The following is a 24,246-nucleotide window of genomic DNA, read 5'->3' on the forward strand; positions in this document are numbered from 1 at the left end:
GGTATATTCTCTGTTTAACAAAAAAAAATATCCCCACCCTTACATTATATTATTATACATGTATATGTAGGAGTTTAATCAAATTCTTGCGGTAGGTATACTTGTGTGCTTTTTTTATTATTATAATTTTTATAAATATTAAAACTTGTTAAAATAATATTAAAATATATATTTTTATTTATTTATTTTATTTAGTGGAGAGTGATTTATGAATATAATGATATATAAATGTATAATAATAAAATAAAATAAATTGATGATGAAGAAAATGATGATGATGATGATGATGATGATGATAGGATAGGATGGTGGTGGCTTGTGTCGTTTTATCCGAGGTCCGACGGTCCAAGTACCTAACCGCTAACCGGGTATGCGTGGGGTCCGGAAATAAATTTATATTGTGAAACGAAAACGAGCAGCAACGAACAGCAACGAGCAGAACGCGTACGACAATAATAATCGCGACAAACGAATGGAGGTGTACATTTGCAAATTTATTTTGTCATTTACATTGTCGCCGTTATGTCTCGTTTAACAAAACTATTTTATATTGATTGTTAAATTGTAGATTCGTTGGTTTGCATAATATACATTTTTATTGCCAATTGACATTTGGTAGTTTAGTATTTGGTACATACGGTATATACTGTTTTATAATTTCAAAATAAATAAAAGATAATAATTCATTTTAATTAATACATTCTAGATTATTCTTTATTACAAGTTACATTATACTAATTTGTACATATAAAATATAAATATAATACAATAGCTATAGTACAAAGATGATTTAATGTATGTATAATTATTTAGTATTACAAGTTAATCAATTATTTTTTTAACTTTTTAACTTTTTACTACAGACGGACGTTTATTTGTATCACGTTAGTATTATTTAGCCGTCCGAGTTATTCGTGAGCAGTGCTTATAATTCGGCAGTTATTTATTTCATTTTTACATATATTCTACTATACAAAAAAAAAATTTAATTACTAATTATTTTAAACAAATAAATTGTTTAATATTATTAGTAATTTTAAACAGTCGATAGTATTTCGATTAGTAAAATTCCAATAATTAATATTATTATTATTATTTTATATAAGATGTACAGATAAATTTATTAATAAAATGTTTTGTTCAAATTGTTTGACAATTTGGCTGGTATTTTATTTTTTAGTTAAAAGTTTTGTTGCATGTCTACAATCATGATCTATGATGTGTGCTAATTGTGATTAACAATTCAAGCTACAATACCTTTTTTTATTATTATATTTTTTTACATACCAGCGTGTATGAATTGATATTACATATATGATAATCAAGTGTGTTTTTTGTTAATTTTTATTAGTAATATTTTACTATTTAATTAATTTTACTGTTAACTTTATTTGTTTGGCAAATGAACCGGAATTGCCCGAATAACAATGATATTATAATATAATTATAAAAATTTAATATCCGATAATGATGATGATGGTGATGATGATGATGATGATGATGACGATGATTCATGTTTTATTTATAGTGATGGTGAATGCTGCCGATGATTAAGACAACAAATTATCAGTCTTTAAAATCGGATATTTATTATGTTATTCATTATTTTATATATAAATATAAATTAATACTCGAGAGTGAAGCTCATAAATTTGACACAATTTTTATTTCATTAATTAAAATAAATTTACTTTTGTCATCGATATTTTTTTGTTGTCGTTCAGTAAAACTGTGCGTAAAAAAGAAAAAAAAAGCTTTTGGTTTATAAAAAAAAACTCAGTCTGTCGCGAAGCAACTTGGTAACTATGGAAAATTTATCTATTTTATTTTAAAATCTAATAATAATAATAATAATAATAATTTATTATAAATAAAATTATCGCGGATTGATGATCAGTACTAAGACGATTGTACCGATCTCAGTCTATGTTAAGAGATCCCAATATTTGGCAGTATCGTGGGCGTATTAGTGGGCCTTAATGGATTGTAAGAATCAAAAGACGTAACAAGTAATACATGACTTTTACATGCTTCCACACGTTTTTGTAGTATCATTGTTTCAGCTTCAAGTGCTTCAATAAATGATGAATTACGCCAGTCCATACTATTTTCTACGTGTACTGTAAACAAAAAAAACAAAAACAATATATATAAATATATTTATTTGTAATTTATAATAAATAAACTTACAGTCATAAGTCCATCGATCATCGGGTATCATTAATCGTTTTTTAGCATCACGTAGCTCTATTTTAAGAAGCCGTTGGCGCAGACGTAGGTTGTTTATCTTGTACATTGTGCCACGGGGATCCGAGCGAATTAGACTTCTCCGTTCCATTATTTCCACGTCCTCGTCTGTGTAATCGAGTATTACTACGGGCAGGATTATTTGTTCCTGCTGCCACTGCCGCTGCTGCTGCTGCTGCTGATGTTGAACGTGTTGCACGTACCCGACTACCGGTTGTCCCACCGCTGAAACATCCGCACAACGTCGACGTTAGAACTCCTAGTGCGCCACCTGAGAAAACCATCGTTTCAAGGGATACTTAAAGAAATTACTAATTTTTTTTTTTTATTTAAAAAAAAATAAACTCTGAAAATTTTAATTTTAAAAATTAACTATTGGGGACGCGATTTTATAAATTTAAAAAAAAATACCTTGATGCTCTTGTAGTGCGCTAGTTTGTCTTGATGAATCACTAGCAATGCTACTAATTTCGCTGTCTCTGACTACGCTATCATAACCTGAACTTTCAGCCCGATGCCTTGATAAAGTAGCTGGAGAAAGTTTTGTAGCACGTGGTGTTGAATCAGCACCAGAATCATAACTCTCACGATTTAATCCGAGTGATGAACCGAGGCTTAATATTTTCCGTTGCATACGACCTGAGGACGGTAGTGAGGACGGAATTGTTAATTCTAATGGTACAGTCACTAAAACAATAAAATAAAATAAAATAAAAATACTTTTATTATTGTTATTAAAAATAAAAAAAAATTATATTAATACCTGGTACTTTAATTTCCTCTTCAATATCCGATTTTCCAGTGACAGTTCTTTCAGACCTTTCAATAGCCGTGTTAAATAATTTTTTTGCTTCAATATATTCTTCTTCTGGATCAGAGCCTGAAGCACCATTGCCCGGTATCCTTTCAATTTCCTCTTTTAGATTTGGATTTGATGCACCATCCGGATGCCGTAGACTAGATATATTACAATCACCAAATTTACTACAATAACGTTTTGGACTTGCCAAGTGTGCTAAACTATTACTGGCAATTTGTGATATTCCTTGTACAGCTGTTGTTGTTGCTGTTGTTGTTGTTGTTGTTGTTGTTGCTGCTGATGGTGATGCTGATGATGATAATAGTGATGATAATCCTCCTCCTCCTCCTCCCAACCCCGTTGTTGATGACATTGTTTGAGTCGTCGTTGGATACCAATATGATGCAGTAGCAGGTCGTGACATACTCTGACGGCAATTATCGCATATTTTTTCTGTATCATTTTTACCAACAATATATGCCGGTTCACTGTATATACTACCATGATTACTTGCATTATCATTAAAAAGTACATCTGACAATGATAATGATTGACAACGTGATGGTGGACGGAAGACATTTGCTAAAAAAATATTTTATTTAACAAATTTAAATACTTTTATAAGTAATTCATTTTTGAATACGTGATTTTTAAATTACAAAACTTAATAAAATAAATTAATATAAAAAAGTTTTAGAAAATTTAATAAAAAAAACTTACAGGGAATATCACGAACACTGACGACAGATGAGTTTTCTCTCTGATAAGTCACTGAATTAGAAACATTGGCCAATGCAAGTTTACTTTGGTATAGTTCATGAAGTCGAGCCAATTGATCAAACTTGTGTCGAGTTTCCTGTTCAAGAAAGTCCTCATGGTCAAAGTAAGGCCGTGGTAAGACACCTGTACCAACTGATGATGAAAATTGTGGTTTGTAACGCTCGCTGTCTGACATTACTGACATCGAATCTAACAAATTAATATATTAATTATTAGCAAGGGTATTTATTTTAATAATAAAAGATAAAAAATCTCGACTTTCTATTGTATTAAAAAAAATAAAGCTCTTAATTTTTATTTATTTTTTATGAAAAACAAAGTTTTCTTATCAACTTTGTATTAGCAGTAGTTTAGAAGAATAAATAGGATTATCTTGAGCCATAATGGCACTTGAAAAAGTAATCGACAAAAGTTATTTTATTCCCGTAGGTTTTCAAAGATTACGGATATATTGACTTTTGTTGAATATGACTTTTCTTTTTTATATTATCTCTTATACTAAACCAACAACTCCCCAGAAACAAACCTTTTAGAAAATATAAAATCAGTATGTATGTATAAAAAAAAAAAAAATCTAAAGAAACTTACCCGTAAACGTAGAGACGATTGTTAAGTTTTCTTGACTTAAAATCCTCAACGGATGTTCCTCTTGATCGCTTTCAGGTAACGGATTTTCACCCATACAAAGTGCTATATCTTCTTCAGTAACTTGCAAACATGAATCTTGCATTGGTACCGGTTCAAAATCCTCAACTTCAACAATCTCTAAAATTTCATCTTCTGAGGACAATGAATGCCTTGATGGTAGTACAATATCTTTATGCGACAAATTAAGACTCTCCATTGAAACTTCACGACTAACACCATTACTTAATGGCTCAATAAGTTTCAACGGTGGAGGTACAACAATTTCTTCATCATCATCATCATCATCATTATTTTCATTTTCTCCATCATCAATATCTATAATATTGACATTATCATCATCATCATCGTAATCTTCATCACGAGTATCTAATTCCCTACTCTTATCAATAATATCGTCCATAATAGGACTAGTAGTTAAATCTAAACCAGAATCAGTATTTGACTTAATATTTATTAAATTTAATAATTTGCTAGCCCTACTACTACTACTACATATTTTATCTATCGTATCATCAGCATCAGTTGTTCTTAAACTATCACTACCCACAGTACTTAATGAGGTATCATCCTCATTATCATCAGACATCTTAAAGCATGTAGATCCCCCACCAACACCAACACCACAACCACCACTACTTATATCTTTAAAAATACCACCAGTACTACCACTACCACTACCACAAGATTGACCTGATTTAGATTCAGATCTCGATGACGTATGCTTAGCCCGTTGAATTTGTGATGACTGATTTTCTACCCACTTTCTTATCATTATTTTTTTATGATTATCCATAAAACCGTAGCCAGTATGCTGTTGCTGTTGTTGTTGTTGCTGTTGTTGTTGCTGCTGCTGTTGTTGTTGTTGCAATGATGATGATAATAACGATGATTGTTGATTAAGTAATGGCTGTAAAGGACCATCAATCCAAGTTTCACGTTTATGATGAGCATCTTTAAATAAATGCCTCGCTTCAGCAACTTTAGATTTTGATATTCTTGGTCCATCAATCCACTGTTCATCCGATGGACCACCCGCTACAGATTGAATTTTACTATTTGTTGGTGAATCTGTTATTTTATTTGATAATTTAGTTGTAGCTTTTCGCGCTGGACTAGCTTTTGGTGTAATACTATGAGCAGGTGATGTTTGTTTAGATGCTGTCTGTGTTAATGATTTAACAGCTTTTGTTGTTTTATTATGCGCTGGACTACGTTGTTGTTGTTGTTGTTGTTGTTGTTGTTGTTGTTGTTGTTGTTGTTGTTGTTGTTGTTGTTGTTGATTTTGTTGTTGTTGTTGTGTTTGTTGTTGATGATGCTGCTGCTGTTGTTGTTGTTGTTGTTGTTCTTCCAATAATTTATTTGTTTGAGGTCTTTCAGCAGCTGAACCACGTAAAATACGTCCCATTGCGCACCTTTGATCACCAGAATTAAGACTTGGTAAATAAACTGGTGGATGCTCACCATCAGTAGCATCTTCAGCACTTGGACCAACATAAATAACGGTGTCGGCTGATAAATCACTCGAGCTTGGATCACATTCACTATTTTGTCGTGCAGCTTCCTCACCAGAACTCCCACTACTTGTACCATTTCCTTGTGTATTACCGGTTACAAATTTTATTTTACGTCGGCGCATTCGATGTATACGTGATGCTAATTGGACTGTTGTTAAAGTATCTGTGTAATGTTGGGCATTTGGTGATACATGTGCTATCATTGCTGCATGACATGTCAATGAACCCAGACATTCTTTTAACAATTGTGTTAATTTATGTTCTTTATACGGTAAGTGTTTTTGTCCATTAAATATTGCTAATAATATGTTGCCAAGACCGGATAAGGGTATTCCACCAGCTGCTTTACCACGATCTGAATTTCCTAAGTCCATTAAATGAAGTCTGCTACGTCCACCAGCGACTGTTATTTATTATTATTATTTCAATTGAAAAAACAAATAAATTCAAGTAAATATTAAAAAAAATTTAAATATACCTCCACCCTTGCCAGCTACACTGTATTGATAAACATGAAGAGTATATAACATATGAGCATCATTATCTTCAGATTGGCGACCAGCAACTGCAGCATCTAGGTAAAATGCTGCACGTTCAGCAGTCGGAGCACGAAGTTCACTGTGTTGCTGAAGCTGCAGTGTACCAAACAGTGGGTCATCTCGTAGATAAACTGCTGGTGATTGTTCTGAATCTATAATATAATGTATATATATCTATCCAATTATATGAAATATTAAAATGTGTATAGTTTGTATAAATAATGGTCGACTTTAACTAAAGATTTTATCTAAGAGTCCATTATTTGTGATTGAATTGCATTGAATCCATGATTCTTTTCTTTGAATTCTGAATAGATTCACAAAAGGACCATCCTACACATCACTATTTATTATTGGTTTTCTTTTTAATTTATTTTTGTCTCTCATATTTTCTTTAGATTAAATTAAAAAAATATCAAGTAACCGGCTAGATAACTCAGTTTATTTAAAATTTCCTTTTTATTTAGAATAATTATACATTTAGATTTATCTATTTTGTTAGGTACATTCTCAATATTAAGTATCAAGGATTTGGTTAAACATTTAAAGATAGATCTGGAGTTTTGGTTAAATAAAATTTCCACAACGGCACGTGGCAATATCCATATAAAGGGAAAACCAGAAAATGTAATATTAGCAGCATGTGTGTCGGTCGCATGAACGCAAGCTGCAAGTTTGATACGACTGATACGAGTTATATTCTCGACATCTATACTTTTAGAGGGCAAATAAAATAAAAAAAAAAAAAATAAAAATAGTTGTGTGTGGAAACGTGTAATCGATATGTCTTCTGTTTAAAGGCCACCTATATATAATAGGTTTCGTTGTTTCGTCGTATCGATATCTTGTTGTATTGGTATTATATATTATATATTATATATGTATTACCTAACGGTGAAATGTTGAGTTAAGTTTTGAGTTTAGTGTTGGAAAAAGACAAATAAATAACTGAGTAAAACGAGGATGGATAAAAAGTTTAAAGAAAAATATATAAGGGAGAAAAAAAAGGATCTTTTAAATAAAAGAGTCACCCCTGTATTCGATAGGGCAGTAAAAAAAATATGTTCCAGCTCAACGCGTGACCGTGACCGTGTCCAGACTACTTGCTACTCCTCTATCGATGTACATTAGATACAGTTGGGACACTTGATATCATCTTGAGACTACTATCCATCACATTTTATTTTAGATTAATAGTTTTTCAAAAAAATTTATTTTTTATTGGTTTTCATATATTTTTTACTTAAACAAATTTTAATTTAATTTTTGATAATGTTTAAATATAAATTTTTATTAAGAAAATGTATATATATATTTTACTTGAAATTTTTTATAAGACAAAGAATAAAAAAATATGGAATAAAATGCATGTAAAATTATATCTATATATGTAGTACTAGGACTTGAATCTATTTTTTTTCACTCACAGTTAAGTGGAAAAAAAATAAAAAAGTATGTTTTTCTGTTTCTTGACTGAAAAAACACATGCCTAACTCGTACTCTCTTTTACTTTCTCTCTACCACTCTCATCATCTCTTTACTGACATACAGACACATATTCTTTTTATTTTTTTCTTATCTCTTACAATTCATTTTCACGTGAGCGTTGAAAGCTCTGCAATACGTGAGATGTTCACTATCGTGTTTCTCTGACTTTCTTTTACATTATTTTTATCTCTCGCAACAATCAAAAGTATAATAATAATAATAATGAATAAATGTAAAATCGGAAAAATACGCGTATTAGTTGATAGTAATTTAGAGCAAGTACTTTTTAAAAATATTTTTAACAAATGGATGAAAATTTATTTGAAACGTCATAATTTAAGTTATTGTTAAAAAAAATCCTAGTAATGATTGATATACATATTAAATTTAAAGTTATTGGTATGATTACCATTTGCATATGCAGCTAAAAGATCTTTCAATTGATGTTGCCCAGTTGTTAATTCAACACAACTAACTCGTACACTAAATCTTGCACCTGTCCTTTGTCTTTGTTCAGATATACCGCGGAATAACCACGTTATTGCACATGGAATAGCACCAAGAGTATGACCAGCTTCTGGAGTGCCAAGCATAGTATGAGATTTCCCTAAAAAAATAAAAAACACACTTTTCAGTTTCTATTACAATAAAAAAAATAATAATTTTTAATCAACAGTCAACTCAATGAATGAAAATTTTATTTGTTATAATTATTTAAAATTTCTTTAAACTCTTAAATTATTCAAATTACAACTTGGATAAAAAATAAGTAAAAAGTCAAAATTAATAAAAACTTTTTTTTCTTTTACCGCAGCTGTGATTGACTGATTACGTATTTTATTATTTCATTTTGTTTTCTTTTTCTTTCTCTTCCTCTTGTTTTTTTTCCTTCTTTTCATTTTCTTTTTTTTTGACAGTTAAAACAACTTTAATAATATAATTAATTATGAAGAAAAGGGTTTGGGTTAGGGTTTATATTAAAATTATAAATGAAAAAGTCTAAAGTTTTTTTTAATTTCTTTTTTTTTTCTGCGGGTAATGGAACTTTCACGCTACCGTAAAAGTAATGAAAACACACAATCTTAAATATTATTTAACTATTTCATCAGAAAAAAAAGAAAAAAAAAAACGTATAAATGCTGTTATTGTTATTTAATTAAAAATTCGTTTAATTTAACGTTATAAATGATTAATGGTAAACATTTTTAATAATTTAACACAAAAAAGTGATAAAATTACAAAGTTTAATAATAAATGTATTTCTTTATTAATATTTTATTTAAACAATTAGGTATAATAATAATCATGAGTAATTATTTAAAAATAAAGTTTGTCCCTTAAACTTAAAGTTTAATGTTTATCACTTTTGACAAAGTAAAACAGAACAGTCGTCAAAATTTAACGATTAATTTTATTTTATAAAGTGAGTTTGAATTAAAGTTGGCTTTAATTCAGCCCTTTGACATTTTCACTGCGACTAAGTAAATTTCCATGTGTATTTTATTTATTTTTTTAATATATCAAACAGAAAATATAATTATAACTTGTATTATGATTAAACTTTTTTAGCTATCTTAATTAATGTTAAAAAAAATGAAATTAAATTAAGAAAAGAATATAATGTCACGTGGAAAGAAAGAAAAAGTAAATAAAAGCACGTCCCACTGGCATATTTTATCTCCTTTTCCGATTTTCCAATTTTCCAAGTTGTCTTTATCTCTTTGTCTCCTTTTAAATGGATTTTTTTATTTTTTATTTTAAAATTATTTTTGAGTCTTACTCTATTCAATCTGATTCAAGCTGTTTCATGTCTGAGAAAGATCTGTGTGCCTTTCCCTTTTCCGTTTTCATACCTCGCAGAGACATTATTCCCCTCGTTGTATAATCATACATTTGCATGCAAACTCGATATCACAACTTAAAATGTAAAACAACTTGGCATATCGCTTTAGTGTATTCTTCACTATATACTTTTTGACCAACTAAAAAATAGATAAAAACAACTCTCTAGTACCTTCTTTAAATCATTTTAATAGGGAATTTCATTTTTTTTTATATTCATACGTAACCATTACATATTTTTTTTTTTTCTGACAGAATCATATTAAAATATGTATATGTATATGTGCGTATATTTATCTACAACTATAATATAAAAAAATTAACATATATTTACCTAAACCAGCATGACCAAAACAAAAGAGACACCCGTCTGTCCCGTTGATAACAGCATGAATTACGTCAGATAGGGCGCTTGAACAGATTTCTATCTGCAAACAAAAATAATTATATACATAATATTTAATCTAACTTGGATTGACTTGCTTTAATTTAATAATAAATAATTTATCAATAGTGATTCGGTATTACATAAAAGTCTTACAAGATCGAAATATATCGAGAAAGAAAATATAATCTTAAAGTAGACATGGCTCGATACCGCAGCCAAACAAGATTTAAATCTCAGTAGATGAAGGTAAGATCCTTGGCTGTTGCCTGCTGCTTTAAGGACGGAATGGAAAATATAAGATGAAAGCCGATACAGCGTTATGGGGTTCCTAGACGACAGGCTAAATGCATCAGCAAAGTAAAGGCGCTCGGCATATAAATAAAAAAAAATAAATAAACTTTTCATCTCTTTTTCTCTGTCTGTCGATTTTTTTTTATGACAGACTTTATGTCAGCTAAAAAATATACAAAGTCCACTACTATGATAGCAGACTACATCAATACGGTAATTTAAGGTCATCATCATCATCTTATTTTATTAAAAAGAATTAAATACCTGCCAGTCTAATTTTATTTGTTGATTTTTATATTGGCAGGTGTCTTATTATTGTTATTTATTAAGAAATATGTTTAAGTGAAATTTTAAAGATAAATTAAGATTAAGTATAAAAAAAATATCAACAACAGCAACAACAATGTAATACAAAGGGGATACATAATTACAAGAGGATCATATTAAGGACAAGGGAAAGAAGGAAAGGAAGAGAAGGGAAAAGAAGGGAAGAGAACAAGAGCAAACATATTTCACTGGCAAGTCTTGCATTGAAGCTTGTCTGGTTGACTCACTTTAGTGTACCAAAACTATCCTGGTTAATGAAATACGTGACCAGGGGCTTCGTCATAATCTCAAACACTTGATTGTCGTACACGACAGCACGTCGACGACATTCTGGTACAACTTGACGACAACCACTATGACTATGACTATGACTATGATTATGATTATGATTATGACAAAGACTAGGACTAGGACGAAAGTGGAAAACTATGAGTAGAGACAACACCATGTTTTCAACCGTATAGTTATTTCATCAAGGGTGCAATACTATACAGACACGGTAGTAATGTTGGAGTGGTGATACATATCTATACTTTGAGATTTCTTTTAATCTAAGATAATAACTATCATAGAATTGTGTAGCTGTTTTTTACGATAACAATTAATATTATGATATTACATTTTATCATAATCTCTCTCAGAGTAAGATTTATCAAGCTCAGATTAAAATAATTAATTAATATTATTGGAATAGGTATCAATTGGTGTAACATCATGTTCCAAAAGCTTAACATGACCATCACGAAATTCGCCTATTATATTATGCAATAACCATGACTATCCCTATCACTACCACTACCACAACTACCAGCACCTCACAGATGTCATTTACATGAAATTAACATTATCATAGCAATACATTTGTCTTAGCTAAGCAACATTTGACATGAAAATTTGAGACTTGAGACCCGAGACTCGAGAGACTCAAGAGACTAAACCATCATCAGTCTCGGTATCAGTATCAGTACTATATATAACCAGATTGCATATAATAATCTAATTTAATATTACTAGACTAATATTCATCAGCAATAGCTATATTTATTCTGTATCAAAATTATTTAAAATCAAAATACTATATAAGTGACATGGTTATAATTAATAATTATCGTTAGCATTGATTTTTAACCCTGGGTACCTGACGAGCTAGTAGCAAAAAGGAAGAGGTGGGAACATTTGGCTATTTATGACCTGCGCTGGCGTGAGGTCAAGTTTTCTTTAAGATTTGACAAATTGGCGGAGGGTAAAATGTTACGCCGCAGAGGTCCTGTGCACGCACCCTCTAGCATTGATTTCTTACACATTTTATAAATTATCTTGGTCTTTATTGCTATTCAGGTCACAAAATAAAATGAAAAATCGTAGCAACGAATCTGGGGTGGTATCGTAAGCTCCGTCTTACGGATTACGAGTCGTAGATATATATATATTAGACAAGTCTCAATTAAGAGTGGCAAGCGGCCATTAATTTCTATGGGTGTAAATTAAAACTGACTCCGACGTCTCTTTACTTGTAAAAGAAGAACAAGAACAAAAAGACCAATAATAAAAAGAAGAAGAAGAAAAAGAAGAAAATAAGAAAAAGAAGAAGACAAAGTAGGCAAGATGATGATGATGATGATTGTAAAAGCTTGAATGTCTTCATCATAGTCTTGGTCTTATTCTTGATGCCAATAACACGGTTACCAGTAGGTTTATATACACTGTGTATACCAATGAAGAGGATTGTGCTTGCAGACCGCGTTCTGGTAACGCAATAGGTTAAAGTACAAGGATAGAATACAGATAAGAATAAGCAACTTGGGTTTGGTACATCGCAAGGGTGAGTTTTGACTTTATATATTTTATTTTTGTCTTTTATTATTGACGACGACGAACGACGAACAACAACTACGACGACGATGACGATAAAAAAAAAAAAGTATAGGCTATAGCTGATGTCGAGATGAGCTATAGCAAAATAAAAAAAAATAAAAAAGAAACTTAAGAAGTTGGTACTACTCAAGGGCTCGTATTTCCATCGTTTGGTGTGAATGTAAAAACCGTGTTAGCAGTCCCTGGAATAATGCATCCCCAACCAAAGCAACGCGATACCTTTTCTTTATTTTTTATTTTACTACTTTTCCTACTACCCTTTTCCCCTGTCCTTTTTCTTCATCTCTTTCTCTTTGGTAGCACCCTCTTTAAACTTTTTTCTTTTTTCTTAAATTTCTTTATTCAATAGCAAGTAGAGAGAAATGAGAGTGAATAATCAAAATGGGTTTCCTTGCTTTTAACATTCTTTACCAATCGTGACAATCTTTTAATCGTTGGAATTTAAACCTTTTTTCATAATAATTTATTATTTTTGTCAAGATCCAGTTTTATTTATCGCCATATACTTATATATAACCTTTCTAGGAAAATTCAATGAAAATGTTTGACATTTTTTTTTTATCAACTTATGTTAAGTAAAAAAAAGATTCGGAAATGCCATTACATGATCAATTATTTCGTTTGATCGATTTGGTTTTTAAAGCCGCATAATCTTGAAACAACTTTTTTACTTAAACTTTGAATTTTTTCTTTCAAGAATGAAAAATAAAAAAATGTAAGATCAAGTTTTCAATTTAAATTTTTTCTATTAAACTTGTCGATTAGTTTGTAATGACTTTCATCATCATGCGGGTCAGACATTTATTTAATATATAATTTATAGATTTGTAGTTGAGGGCAAAACGAGCCACGTCTTAAAAATTGTCTCTCATTTTATATTCATAAAAGATACGGCTCTCAATACGTTCACAATTTTAAAAAGTATAAAATAACGTAAAGTGGCTTTTTTTTTATTTTTTTTAATATTATATTCTTAGCATACCGATCACTTAAAGTAGACACGTATGTATATATATATCTATATACATATGAAGATAAAGAGCTTGTGATGTAAAAAATATATGATCGTGAATAGTAAAAAAAAAAAAAAAAAATAGTGTAATGATGTGTCGTCGCTATGGTAACGATCGTCAACTCAACTCGGAATTCAGAAACTCGATCAATCTCCCTATTGAATATCGACACCAACAAGTTAAATATCGTGCACAAGGTTGCTGCTGCTCTATTGCTGTTAAAGTTTATAAAGTTTATCAAATTTAGATTGCACGTGTTAAGTACTTTTTAAATAAAATAAAATAAAATAAAATAAAAGGAGAGGAGAGGTGATATTGGAGGTTGAAAAGTACTTGAAAACGATTATCGTGAAAATTGGTAAACCATAGACATAGAGGGTGACAGAGGAATAACCATTGGGGTAAAATTTCGTCTATTGAAGAAAATAACAGTTAACAGATTATAAATGGATTAGTATGAATCTCCACAAGCAGACGTTACAATTAATCGATTATTATTTCGATAATTCAAGTGTTACTCATTTTTATACTAATAATTTAGTGATACTAAGAATAAGTTGACAGTTCCTTGGATAATAGGTATTATTATTAACGTTTGTTGACACTTTAACTTGATAAAGTCAGGAAACACGGAAACAGACGAAATGTCGCACCAAAATTGTCAATAAACGTTAATAATAACACTCATAAGTGATTAGTGTTTTGAATAGTTATTATTTTATATCTTTTATGCTGATCAAATTTTAGTAGATTTAACTAATTATTTTCAATATATATTTTCTTTTGACAAATTTATTGTCTATTAACAAATGATTAATTTTCGTTATCCAGAGAGACGATTATTTAAAAAAAAAAAAAAATACGGATTTAAAACTGAAATTATTCTAAATGATTTATTGAGAACAAATAGATAAAATAAAACAAAAAAGAGGTAAAAAATAAATAAACGATAAATGTATTAAGCACATTAGAGCGTCAACAGGAAAATGTCGGTGTGGATTCGATTTTGCATGGTTAAACTAAGCGGGACACACTAATATACACTATATACTATATACTATATACTATACATATATAGTATATAGTTCCTCCCATCGGATTTAGCAAATGCTTTTTTGATCCAGAATCAGCGGGGGGATTGAGAGCGTACTTAGTCCCCAGACACCGATGAGCCCAATCTCCCGTGTAAATCGCGACATATTTCACGACAATCAGGGGGACAAGTGACCATAAGGGGCTATGTATAAAAATATTCCAACATCAAGCTATTCAACAATTTTTAAGTTATATTTATTCAATACTAACAATAACCTAGTAGAGGTTGCGTGCACAGAGCCTCTATGGCGAAAGATCTAACCCTCTGCCAATTTGCCAGATTTTGAAGAAAACCTGCCAGACATGGCAGCGCAGGTCAAATAGCCAGTATCTTCCCCGGCAGGTGATAATAAAGCAAAATAAAATTATAATGCGTTAGTTTTTAAGGTAATTAATTAACCAGAGACTCGGGACGTTGAAGCAGGATTCAGCGCCGGATAATAAAAAAAATTCCACGAGGGATAGTTTTATTGATATTACCACGTGGTATAAGCTCGTTCTATCAACATTAACCGGAAAATGAGCGATAGATCATTATACGCCAATGAACATAGGTATTGTACTAAACTCAGTCTATCTCTCGGTGTGCTTAACTCTCTGTACTGTACTGAGGAATATATAGAATAGAGAGAATTCTCATTGGATTGGCAGCAGTATGAACTACTATCGTATGCTATACAGATACACACATTCATTCATATATGTATAGATGTATATAGAGTGATGGTGTAATCTACAACGCGACTATTAGTCGTAAGTCAATAATAAAGCCCTTGTCCCGCATCTACCATTATAGGCTATGGTGAATTATCCGGCGCTGAATCCTGCGTCGACGTCTATTGTCTCAGTGTTTAGTTTGCGGCAATAGAATTGTCAATACCCTTTGGCTCTATACATAAATATATATATATATATTTATATGTCAGACGGCTAATTGAGATGGATCATAGTACGATATGGACAATCTATAAATCGGAAATAACTTTATCATACAGCAAAGTTTAATTCTGGTTTATTATTATTATTATTTTTTGTTATATAAATAAATATAATAATAAATAAACAATCAAATATTATGTGTGGATTAAATTTAAATGTTTCAATTGAAGAATCGTATACGATATATATATATAATTAGATCTAGATGATGGACCAAATGGGGTTCTTGTTAATTAATAAATTGCTTTTGATAATGGATTACTGCTTAATTAACAATAATTTATGGATAGTTTAATAGATTACTATACTACTGAAATATGTTCAGTAATTTATTATAAAAAATTATTTAAATTGTTATGTTAAATTTTAGGAATGAATATTATTAGTATAGTTTTGTTCAACTCACATAATTTAAATACCAACTCTCGAGAATATGATCCTTAAAAATTCTTAAACTTTTGTCAATTTGTGGGTTGGTTTTCAATAGAGAAAATTCCATAGATATACCTTATAATATATACCCGAAGATATATCGAGGTATTTTTGCGTACTTTCTAGAGGGACCAATGGACGGACCTAGAGGACATTATCGAAAGTTAGATTCAAATGACCCTGGAGCTATAAACTTGAATGTGTATTATCCAGAAAGAGAGAAAAAGAAAAAAAGATATAAAATAGCTAGAGGAAGAAAGTTCTTTACCTATCAAGAGACTAGACTATAGTAGGAGGATCAAGCTTTGCTATTGTATAGAATTTGTTCGATTCTCTCTTGGTCTCTCTTTAACTACACTCCCTCTACTGAAACCACTCCAACTACACTATTGTAGTTTTTTGCTTGTATTCTCTTTGTCCCTTTACTTGCCAGCCAATAAAGAGTATAGCCATGTAAAAGGATCGGGAGTGCAGATAATCTATTAAAACCGATTGATATAATTCTCAATGTGTTATTCGCCAAATTATTGGTCAAAAGTATCATCAAATTCTTTGGCAATTAAAATTTTTATTATCAAAGAAATAATTTTTTAATGTATACGCATATATATGTCGTGAATATTTAAATATTGAAAGAATTAAAGAGCGGATATTGAAGAGCAGAATTTGAAATGTCGAAGCCAGTAGGTTAAAGTACATGGTAAAGAGCAATAGCAACACCCGCCTGGAGCGATTTCCTGCTCACTAGGGTTGGCTTCGGGAATCGGGAAATTAGTTTAGTTATGCGCCCAGCGGAGACAGAAATGTTGCTACATATCCTTCACAAATATCTATATACTCTATATATAGTAATCTTAAGGTACGCTTTACTCGACAACTGCACGTACAAAATCTTTGCTCTTAATATTATTTCCTTCAAAAATTTTACAATAAAAATTTACTGACGGGAAATCAATATACAAATAATAATAATAATAACAATAGTATATGCTAGGAAAATTTGAGGCGACTTGTTTTTATCTATATATATGTGTTTATTTTTTTTAACTTCCTGCTATGAAAATTGAAAATTTTCTAAAAATAACAAGTTATCGGTTTTAGTTCGATTTTTAAAAATCGAATTTTAATCAGATCTCGACGTTTTGAGGTTCTGTGAAGCTATTTCGACTATTTCTGGATGGACGTCCGAAATCTTTTTGTTTTCGATTTTTTTCGTATAACTCATAAACCATTCGCCCGATTCACCTCAAAATGAAATCAGTTTTCAGTCTTGGTAAGCTTTTTTTGATTACCACCAAAAACGCATGATTCGGTTGATTCGGTACAAAGATATATTCGCTTTTATGTGCTAGCATTTTTCCAGAAGACTTGCCTAATACCCCCGAAGCCTTCGAGCATCCCACAGACGCCTTAATTTTGATCAGGATCGCCGTCTAAGAAATTCTATAAAAGTTCTATAGATAATCTAGACTCAGCTCCCTGAGTTCGAAAACAGCCGGAAAAGTTTTGGGTTTTCCCGGAATTTTAAATATAATTGTGTGTTATGTTACCTGTGAATCTTCTTCTGTAAAAATAGCATCAAATGCAAACATCTTTGGAGCTGCAACAGTTGGTCTACGGTCTGATTCAGCTGTTGATGATTGTCCTGATGTTGGATCAATAAGTGTTATTTGTTTCTTACGTTTGTCAGCAGTAAAAAAACTACCGCCTTCACCTGATGATATTCTCAGCATTACTTTTACCTATAATAATATTTTCTTTTTAAATTATGTTACAATATAACAATGCGGTGATAATGAATAATTTTAAAAAATTTTAAAACCAAAACTAGCAAACTTAATCTATACTTGCATAAAAACTTAAACCTATTCTTATAACAATGGATTTGTTAAAATAGTCTGACTGACAGTTTCTGACGTTATAATTAACTGATGAAACAGTATTTTAGACACTGCTAAATCATGATTTTCTGGTTTTCCATAAATCTATTTTTCAGGTAGTTATTCTACCCGTAGTATTTTAAATAATTTATTCAAATAGAACATCAGTCTACAAAACAATTCAAAAAAAATAAAAAGTAATTTCTCGTCTGACTTAAAATATAGTTATCACTTGCTTGAAGAAATCGATATTAAAAAAAAAAAAGAAAAAAAAATTAAATTTGTTTTATTATATATCTATATAGATATTTTATCTTTCTTTATTCTTCTACTTGGTAATTTTTTTTCTACTTCCCCAATTCGTTGGTTTATGTCGGTCTTCTCTCAGTGATGTATATCACTGGGGACGTGAACTATAATACTCGCAATACTCGGAAAACTCGGAAAACTCGCAATGCGCAATATCTTACGTGGACCAACTTACTACCTGAGAATTCAATTCTCACAGAGACAGGGAAAAGGCGGTTAGCTTGGTTGCTTCGGTTACTCCTCAAGCTTCTCCATACTCTCTATACTCTCTATACTCTTCATACTCGCTATACACATATACTCTTAAAGTTATACTGTACACTTTGTTGGCAACTGGCCTTAGACGCCTTATATTAGCCTTAGGAGCCTTAGGCTATGAAATACCCATACCAGCCATGCTACTACTACCATCAAATAATCAAACTTTCGTCTCCAAATGCTCCTATAGCTCTTATAGCTCCTACACTTTAGGTTATGGTTAATGCTTGCTATGCTACTACCCTTAGGTTATTGCCTCATTATTTTGTCATCCTACAACTTTATGCAGATACTGATGTCATTTTATTATATTTCAAATGTTATCGTTATTATTATCGACGCTAGATATTTTTAATTTTTATATTATCATTTCAAGTGGAAAAAAACTATTCCTGATAATAAAAGTCATGAAAATTCATGAATAGGTATCCGAAATTTATGACATTGAATCACCATCTGGAATCCACATTTGTAGAAAATCGCTATAATTTTAAAATATTACATATATTGTATGGAAAAGTTATGAAAAGCCGAGAGATAAATATGTGAAAAAAAAAAAAAAACGGTAATTTTTAAAAAATTTATATTTTATTGGAGATAAAAGATATAAAAAAGCAATGAAGAATTTAAATATATTTTGTTAACTGAGAAATTGATGAAATTACATCAAATAATAAATTAAATTTAACCAAACATTACTTATTATTTGTAACTATACTAAATCACTGATAAAGTTAATAAATAAAAAATGATAAGTATTTGATAGAAACATCATGATTAACCTTAAGCTTCAAGTGACCATGTACAAAAAATATTAAGTTATTATTGTCTGATATACTAGTATTGCAGATAATCTAAATAAATAATCCTTGTGTATAAAACATAACAGAGTAAGATTCCTTTAGATTCACTAAAATGAGAATAGCATCTTTTTATCTTTCTCTCTTTCTCTTTTCTATGAATAAGGAGAGATATGAAAATACCATTGGTTAGAGGAAGTACGGAAGCAAGAAACCAACAAACCAACCCCTTCGTTAAAATAGTAATAGTAGAAGTAGTATAGTAACAGCATCATTGAATAGCCTCAGGCGTTGATGAGAAATGTGAATCGTGTTCATTCGGTTGGAATTTATGCTTGGTACCGTATGTAAAATAATTTTATTCATCTCTATCAGTTTTTATTTTTTATTATTATTATAATAAAAATAAATAAAATTATTTAACAATACTGGTCATGCTTGAAACAAAAAATTAAAAAAAAAAAAAAAACATTGTCAATTAAGGATCTAAATATAATCTGAATATTATCTAAATACATCTAAACATAATTTTATTGGTTGGGTTTAAAGTAGAGTTCAGTGTGAGGGAATTTATGACGAGTAACGCCTACAGGGGAATTGTTCAGCTGCGGGAATTTCACTTGGTGAAATGGGTCAGGGGACGATTTTACGTTACGTAGGGTGCGCCTGATTCGATTTTCCCTGATTGAAGTGAAAGAGAGAAGGAGACAAAGATAGACATTTAAAGTTGTAAAGCAAGAAAGAAAATAAATTTATATGTAAAGATAAATAGAGATAGTTATAGAGTTGTATATATATATATAGATATTGTATATTACATTGGTATTGCAATCGAGTCGTCGAGTCATTTCGCGAGTGGTTACTCTTCTACCCACAAATCTGCAAATCGTATTTCAAAGTAATAAATCCCCATGATTATAAATACATATATATATATATTATTATTAAATGAGTATTTTTTGTCCGTTGTGCCTCAGTTTTCTTTAGATAAAATATTATAAAATATACTGAGAGATTGTGGTGGAAAAAGGAGTATATGTAAAAAATAAAATAATATGAAATAACACACGTGAGTTAAAGGGGTTGTCAGTCAATGGATTGTGTGTGTGGTAAAGTAAGAGCGTGCCTCACGCTAAAGTATAAAACCCCTTACTACCATGTCATGATGTCATGGACTTTACAACAATGTGACGTTGTAATAGCTGTATAATACGTAATAATAGTAAGTACGTGTTTTGTTGTTGTTTAATATTGTGATGGTGTCAAGTGACTTGGAACTCAATAACAACAACTAAAGAATTATACACCATTTATATTTTTTTTCTTTCATTCTATATATTATATACATAGATATTGTGTCGGTATTATTTTCTGTATAAATTATTTCATCAGTGTTTCATTTAGAGTGATATCATTTCTTTTATAACTGATATTTATAGAAACATAAATTAATTGTGGAGTATAATTTGATTAAATTAAATAAAATAATAATTGTTGACTTAGTCTTAACAGAGATAATAGGACGTTTTTTTTTAGTAAAAACACGACAAGAGGTCATTTAGGATCCCAACACTTTTAACACCCGGATTACAAGAGTCCGAGGCACAGAGAAAAATGAATCCTTGGCACAAGGTAAAGTATGAACGCCATCAATTATCTGCCATGATGCCTATCCTGCTTTACTTGGGTTAGTAGTAGAAAAAAATAAAAGAAAGAAAAATAAATATATAAAGAAGCCAAGAAATAAAAAAAAAAAATCTCAGCAGCTTTAGATTTATTCAAGACATAACAGAAAGGTAATGTGCCTTTTTTCAAGATTAATACATCATTTTGATTTTCTTTTTTTTTTTTTTTTATCGTTTATAAATGTTTAAAACGTTAAAATAATTAAACTGATAAATATACTGATTGCTTAATGTTAAAAAATATATATGGTAATTTATTATTATTTAATGTCTAAAAAAATGATTAAAAAAATTCCATTATTTACAATTCTTTATGTACGACATTCTGTCGATTTATTCTCGTGGAAAAGAGAGTAAATTGGTTTCGTGTCCAAGTCAATTGCGCTTAGGTAAGTGAAAAAAGTGGCAAAAGAGATAAAACGATAAGAAGCATTTTCTTTAACACATTTTAGATTTCACTTGCACTTGTCAGTGTAATCTTGAAACTAAATTTTAATTTCTTATCTTCATGAACAGTGTGATGGTAAAAAAGTAATAAAAAAGTTAAAAAAATTGAATAGTTTAATAGTATAAAAATAGCAAAAGAATATCTGTGGTTGTTGAAAGCAATCAAGATAACAATCAGAATAAAAAAGAGATCTGATGATATAATCTGATTTAGTAGTTTAAATGTAAATTTAATAAACTACTTTTTATTAACTATTATCACGAACATTTAATATTAATATTTAAATAATCAAGGTAATTTTATCAGTCGTTAACAATTATATATACGTTTTTTTAAATAAAAACTGTTTAGATATATAATTATTTTTATCTCAATAGTCTCAAATAGTTTATGAATACTTATCGCCACTATACCTAATATATAGAATATGAAATATGTCATTCAAAGGATTCAGATTGCGTAATCCTAGATAATTTCACACCGACTTATCACCTATCTACCAATCTCTCCTTTAACATACATCACTACTTTACCCCTTTTCATTTATAAGTATACATATATAGAATCACGCAACTCGAACTATATAAATTTCTCAAGTCTAGTCAAAAACCCGCGCATCCATATTTAAATCATACTTTGGAAATAAGCACAGATGATTGGTCTCCTCATCAATAGGGATTTAAAAAATCACATATGTATATACTAAAGTTTTTTTTCATGTAAAACCATCATTGATTATTATTTTTATTAAATTTTTTTAGTATCTATCATCTTCCTTAATCACTTGTTATAATCATTATTATATATCCTATCTCGGATTTAATTTAAATATGTAATAAATAAATCGTAAATATAATTAACATTAAAAATATATGGATAAAAAAAGTTGATTTTATTACTTCTTATGACAGGATAAAAGTTAAATTATTTTATCGCGTGCAAAGTATGTGCGTATATGTATTTGTGACATTTATTAAGAGTCGGTCGAAAAAAGTTAAAAATTAAAAAACAAAGAAAAAAAATGGTTTATATATATTACTGTTAAACGTAGTAAGAAAACACCGAGTATCAAATTTAACATAAAGGATAATAAATGCATGCTGTTTCTTATTGCATCTTGTCACGAAGAATTTCACAATTCTATTGATGCAATATTTATATATATATATTTTTTTAATCTCAGTTACCGTAGAGAAAAATTTATAACAACAATAATTAAATTTATTTAAATTATTATTCTATAAAATAAAATGATTTTTCAAAAAATAAGATAGAAAAATTAAAATAATAATTGTTTAAGGGTCATTGCACATAAAAAGTAAATGTATAATAAAAATAGTATATAGGTATGAAAAGTTTTAGAAAAATAAAATAAAAATATTGAATAATATATTTTTTATCTTTAATATTTGACGGTTAGCATATTCATACGCCTATCCGTAGTTTTCCGGTGTCTGACCATCATCTCGGTACAATTCCTGCATATTCATGAGCTTCATTGGATAGCTACGGTTCTTGTCAGTGTTTCACCTTTATCCTTTTAGCTTTTTCCCCTTTACTCTCTTTTATTCTTTTTCTTTATCTTTTTCTCTCTAAATCTAGTCATAGTCAAGAAATAATATATATAGATACTGTGTCGTTTTAACGTTTATTTTAATCTGATTCTAGTCTAGTCCATATATGGTAATGTGCACATTAACATCAACTGATATATCAAAACCCATTATTAAGTAATTTCAACACTAATTAAAAAAAATAACTAGTGTTAATAAATAAATAGCTGTAGAAAAAAAATTTGTCTCCATAAAAAAGTTTTATATAATAACAGATAATATTTTTAATTAATTAACTTAAATATACAGAGCACTATTATTCATTTAATACAAGTACTTATAATGTATAAATTAAAAAGTTTTAGTAATAGAGTTATAATGTATTCACAACAAAGGAGTGAAAATACAGAAGAGAATAAACAGTTACTCTTAATCTTTAGATATCAACATATACTATAAATATACTTTCACTCTCTAAAAACCCTTTGTATCCCAATACTCCATTGTTAATTAATAATAATTAGTTTAACGCACGCAGGGTTATTATTAAATCAAAAACAACTAAAGAACATATACTGCAAAGTGTAGCTATACTATTAGTTAATATTTATATTGAAATTATCTCGTCTTTTTTTCTTTCAGTCACTTTCTCTTTTTATATTATCTAGTTGCTTGCGGCATGTGTTAGCTCATAGAAAATGTAATACGTAGACATAGAAATAAATAAAAAAATACAATACACGAGAGAAAGGCTTGCACCCTTGTGAATAGTTAAATGCTGCAGTTAGTAACAAGCAAACTACAAATGGCTAGCATCTACTTGTCTTTTAAATTATTCAAACGGGGTTACGTTAAGTATTAATGAATATTGTTGATATAAAAAACAACATCACTTATTTGCGAAACAATTTGTTTTACATTAAAATGATAATGCAAAAAATAAAAAAAAATAATAATAATATAAACGTGACACTGATTAAATATGATAAATTGTCAGGATGTCCCCCATAAATAAGACATCCTCACAAAAAATCTAAATCTTTTAAATACCCCTAATGTAGCGACTCAGTATTGTAAAAATAAAAGTAACAAATGA

General features: G+C 29.6%; 1 protein-coding gene across 3 annotated transcripts in view; it reads right to left on the minus strand.

The window, feature by feature from the left end:
• Positions 1–84: 84 nt before the first annotated feature.
• The window catches only part of LOC130675069 (uncharacterized), a 126,493-nt gene continuing 102,331 nt past the window's right edge, over positions 85–24,246 (minus strand). For 2 of the 3 annotated variants that reach the window (XM_057480534.1, XM_057480533.1), the window contains exons 7-16: positions 17,768–17,959; positions 10,192–10,285; positions 8,425–8,622; positions 6,467–6,679; positions 4,415–6,391; positions 3,767–4,015; positions 3,011–3,628; positions 2,659–2,934; positions 2,191–2,472; positions 85–2,120 (exon numbers count right to left, since the gene is read on the minus strand). In XM_057480534.1, the coding sequence (XP_057336517.1) occupies positions 1,930–2,120; positions 2,191–2,472; positions 2,659–2,934; positions 3,011–3,628; positions 3,767–4,015; positions 4,415–6,391; positions 6,467–6,679; positions 8,425–8,622; positions 10,192–10,285; positions 17,768–17,959 (4,290 nt within the window). In that variant the 3' untranslated portion in view covers positions 85–1,929. Of the gene's footprint in view, positions 2,121–2,190; positions 2,519–2,658; positions 2,935–3,010; positions 3,629–3,766; positions 4,016–4,414; positions 6,392–6,466; positions 6,680–8,424; positions 8,623–10,191; positions 10,286–17,767; positions 17,960–24,246 lie in introns of all 3 variants that reach the window. The other variant, XR_008991201.1, reaches the window with a different exon arrangement.

This window comes from Microplitis mediator, chromosome 9 (genome assembly GCF_029852145.1).
Source record: "Microplitis mediator isolate UGA2020A chromosome 9, iyMicMedi2.1, whole genome shotgun sequence".
Classification (NCBI taxonomy): Eukaryota; Metazoa; Arthropoda; class Insecta; order Hymenoptera; family Braconidae; genus Microplitis; species Microplitis mediator.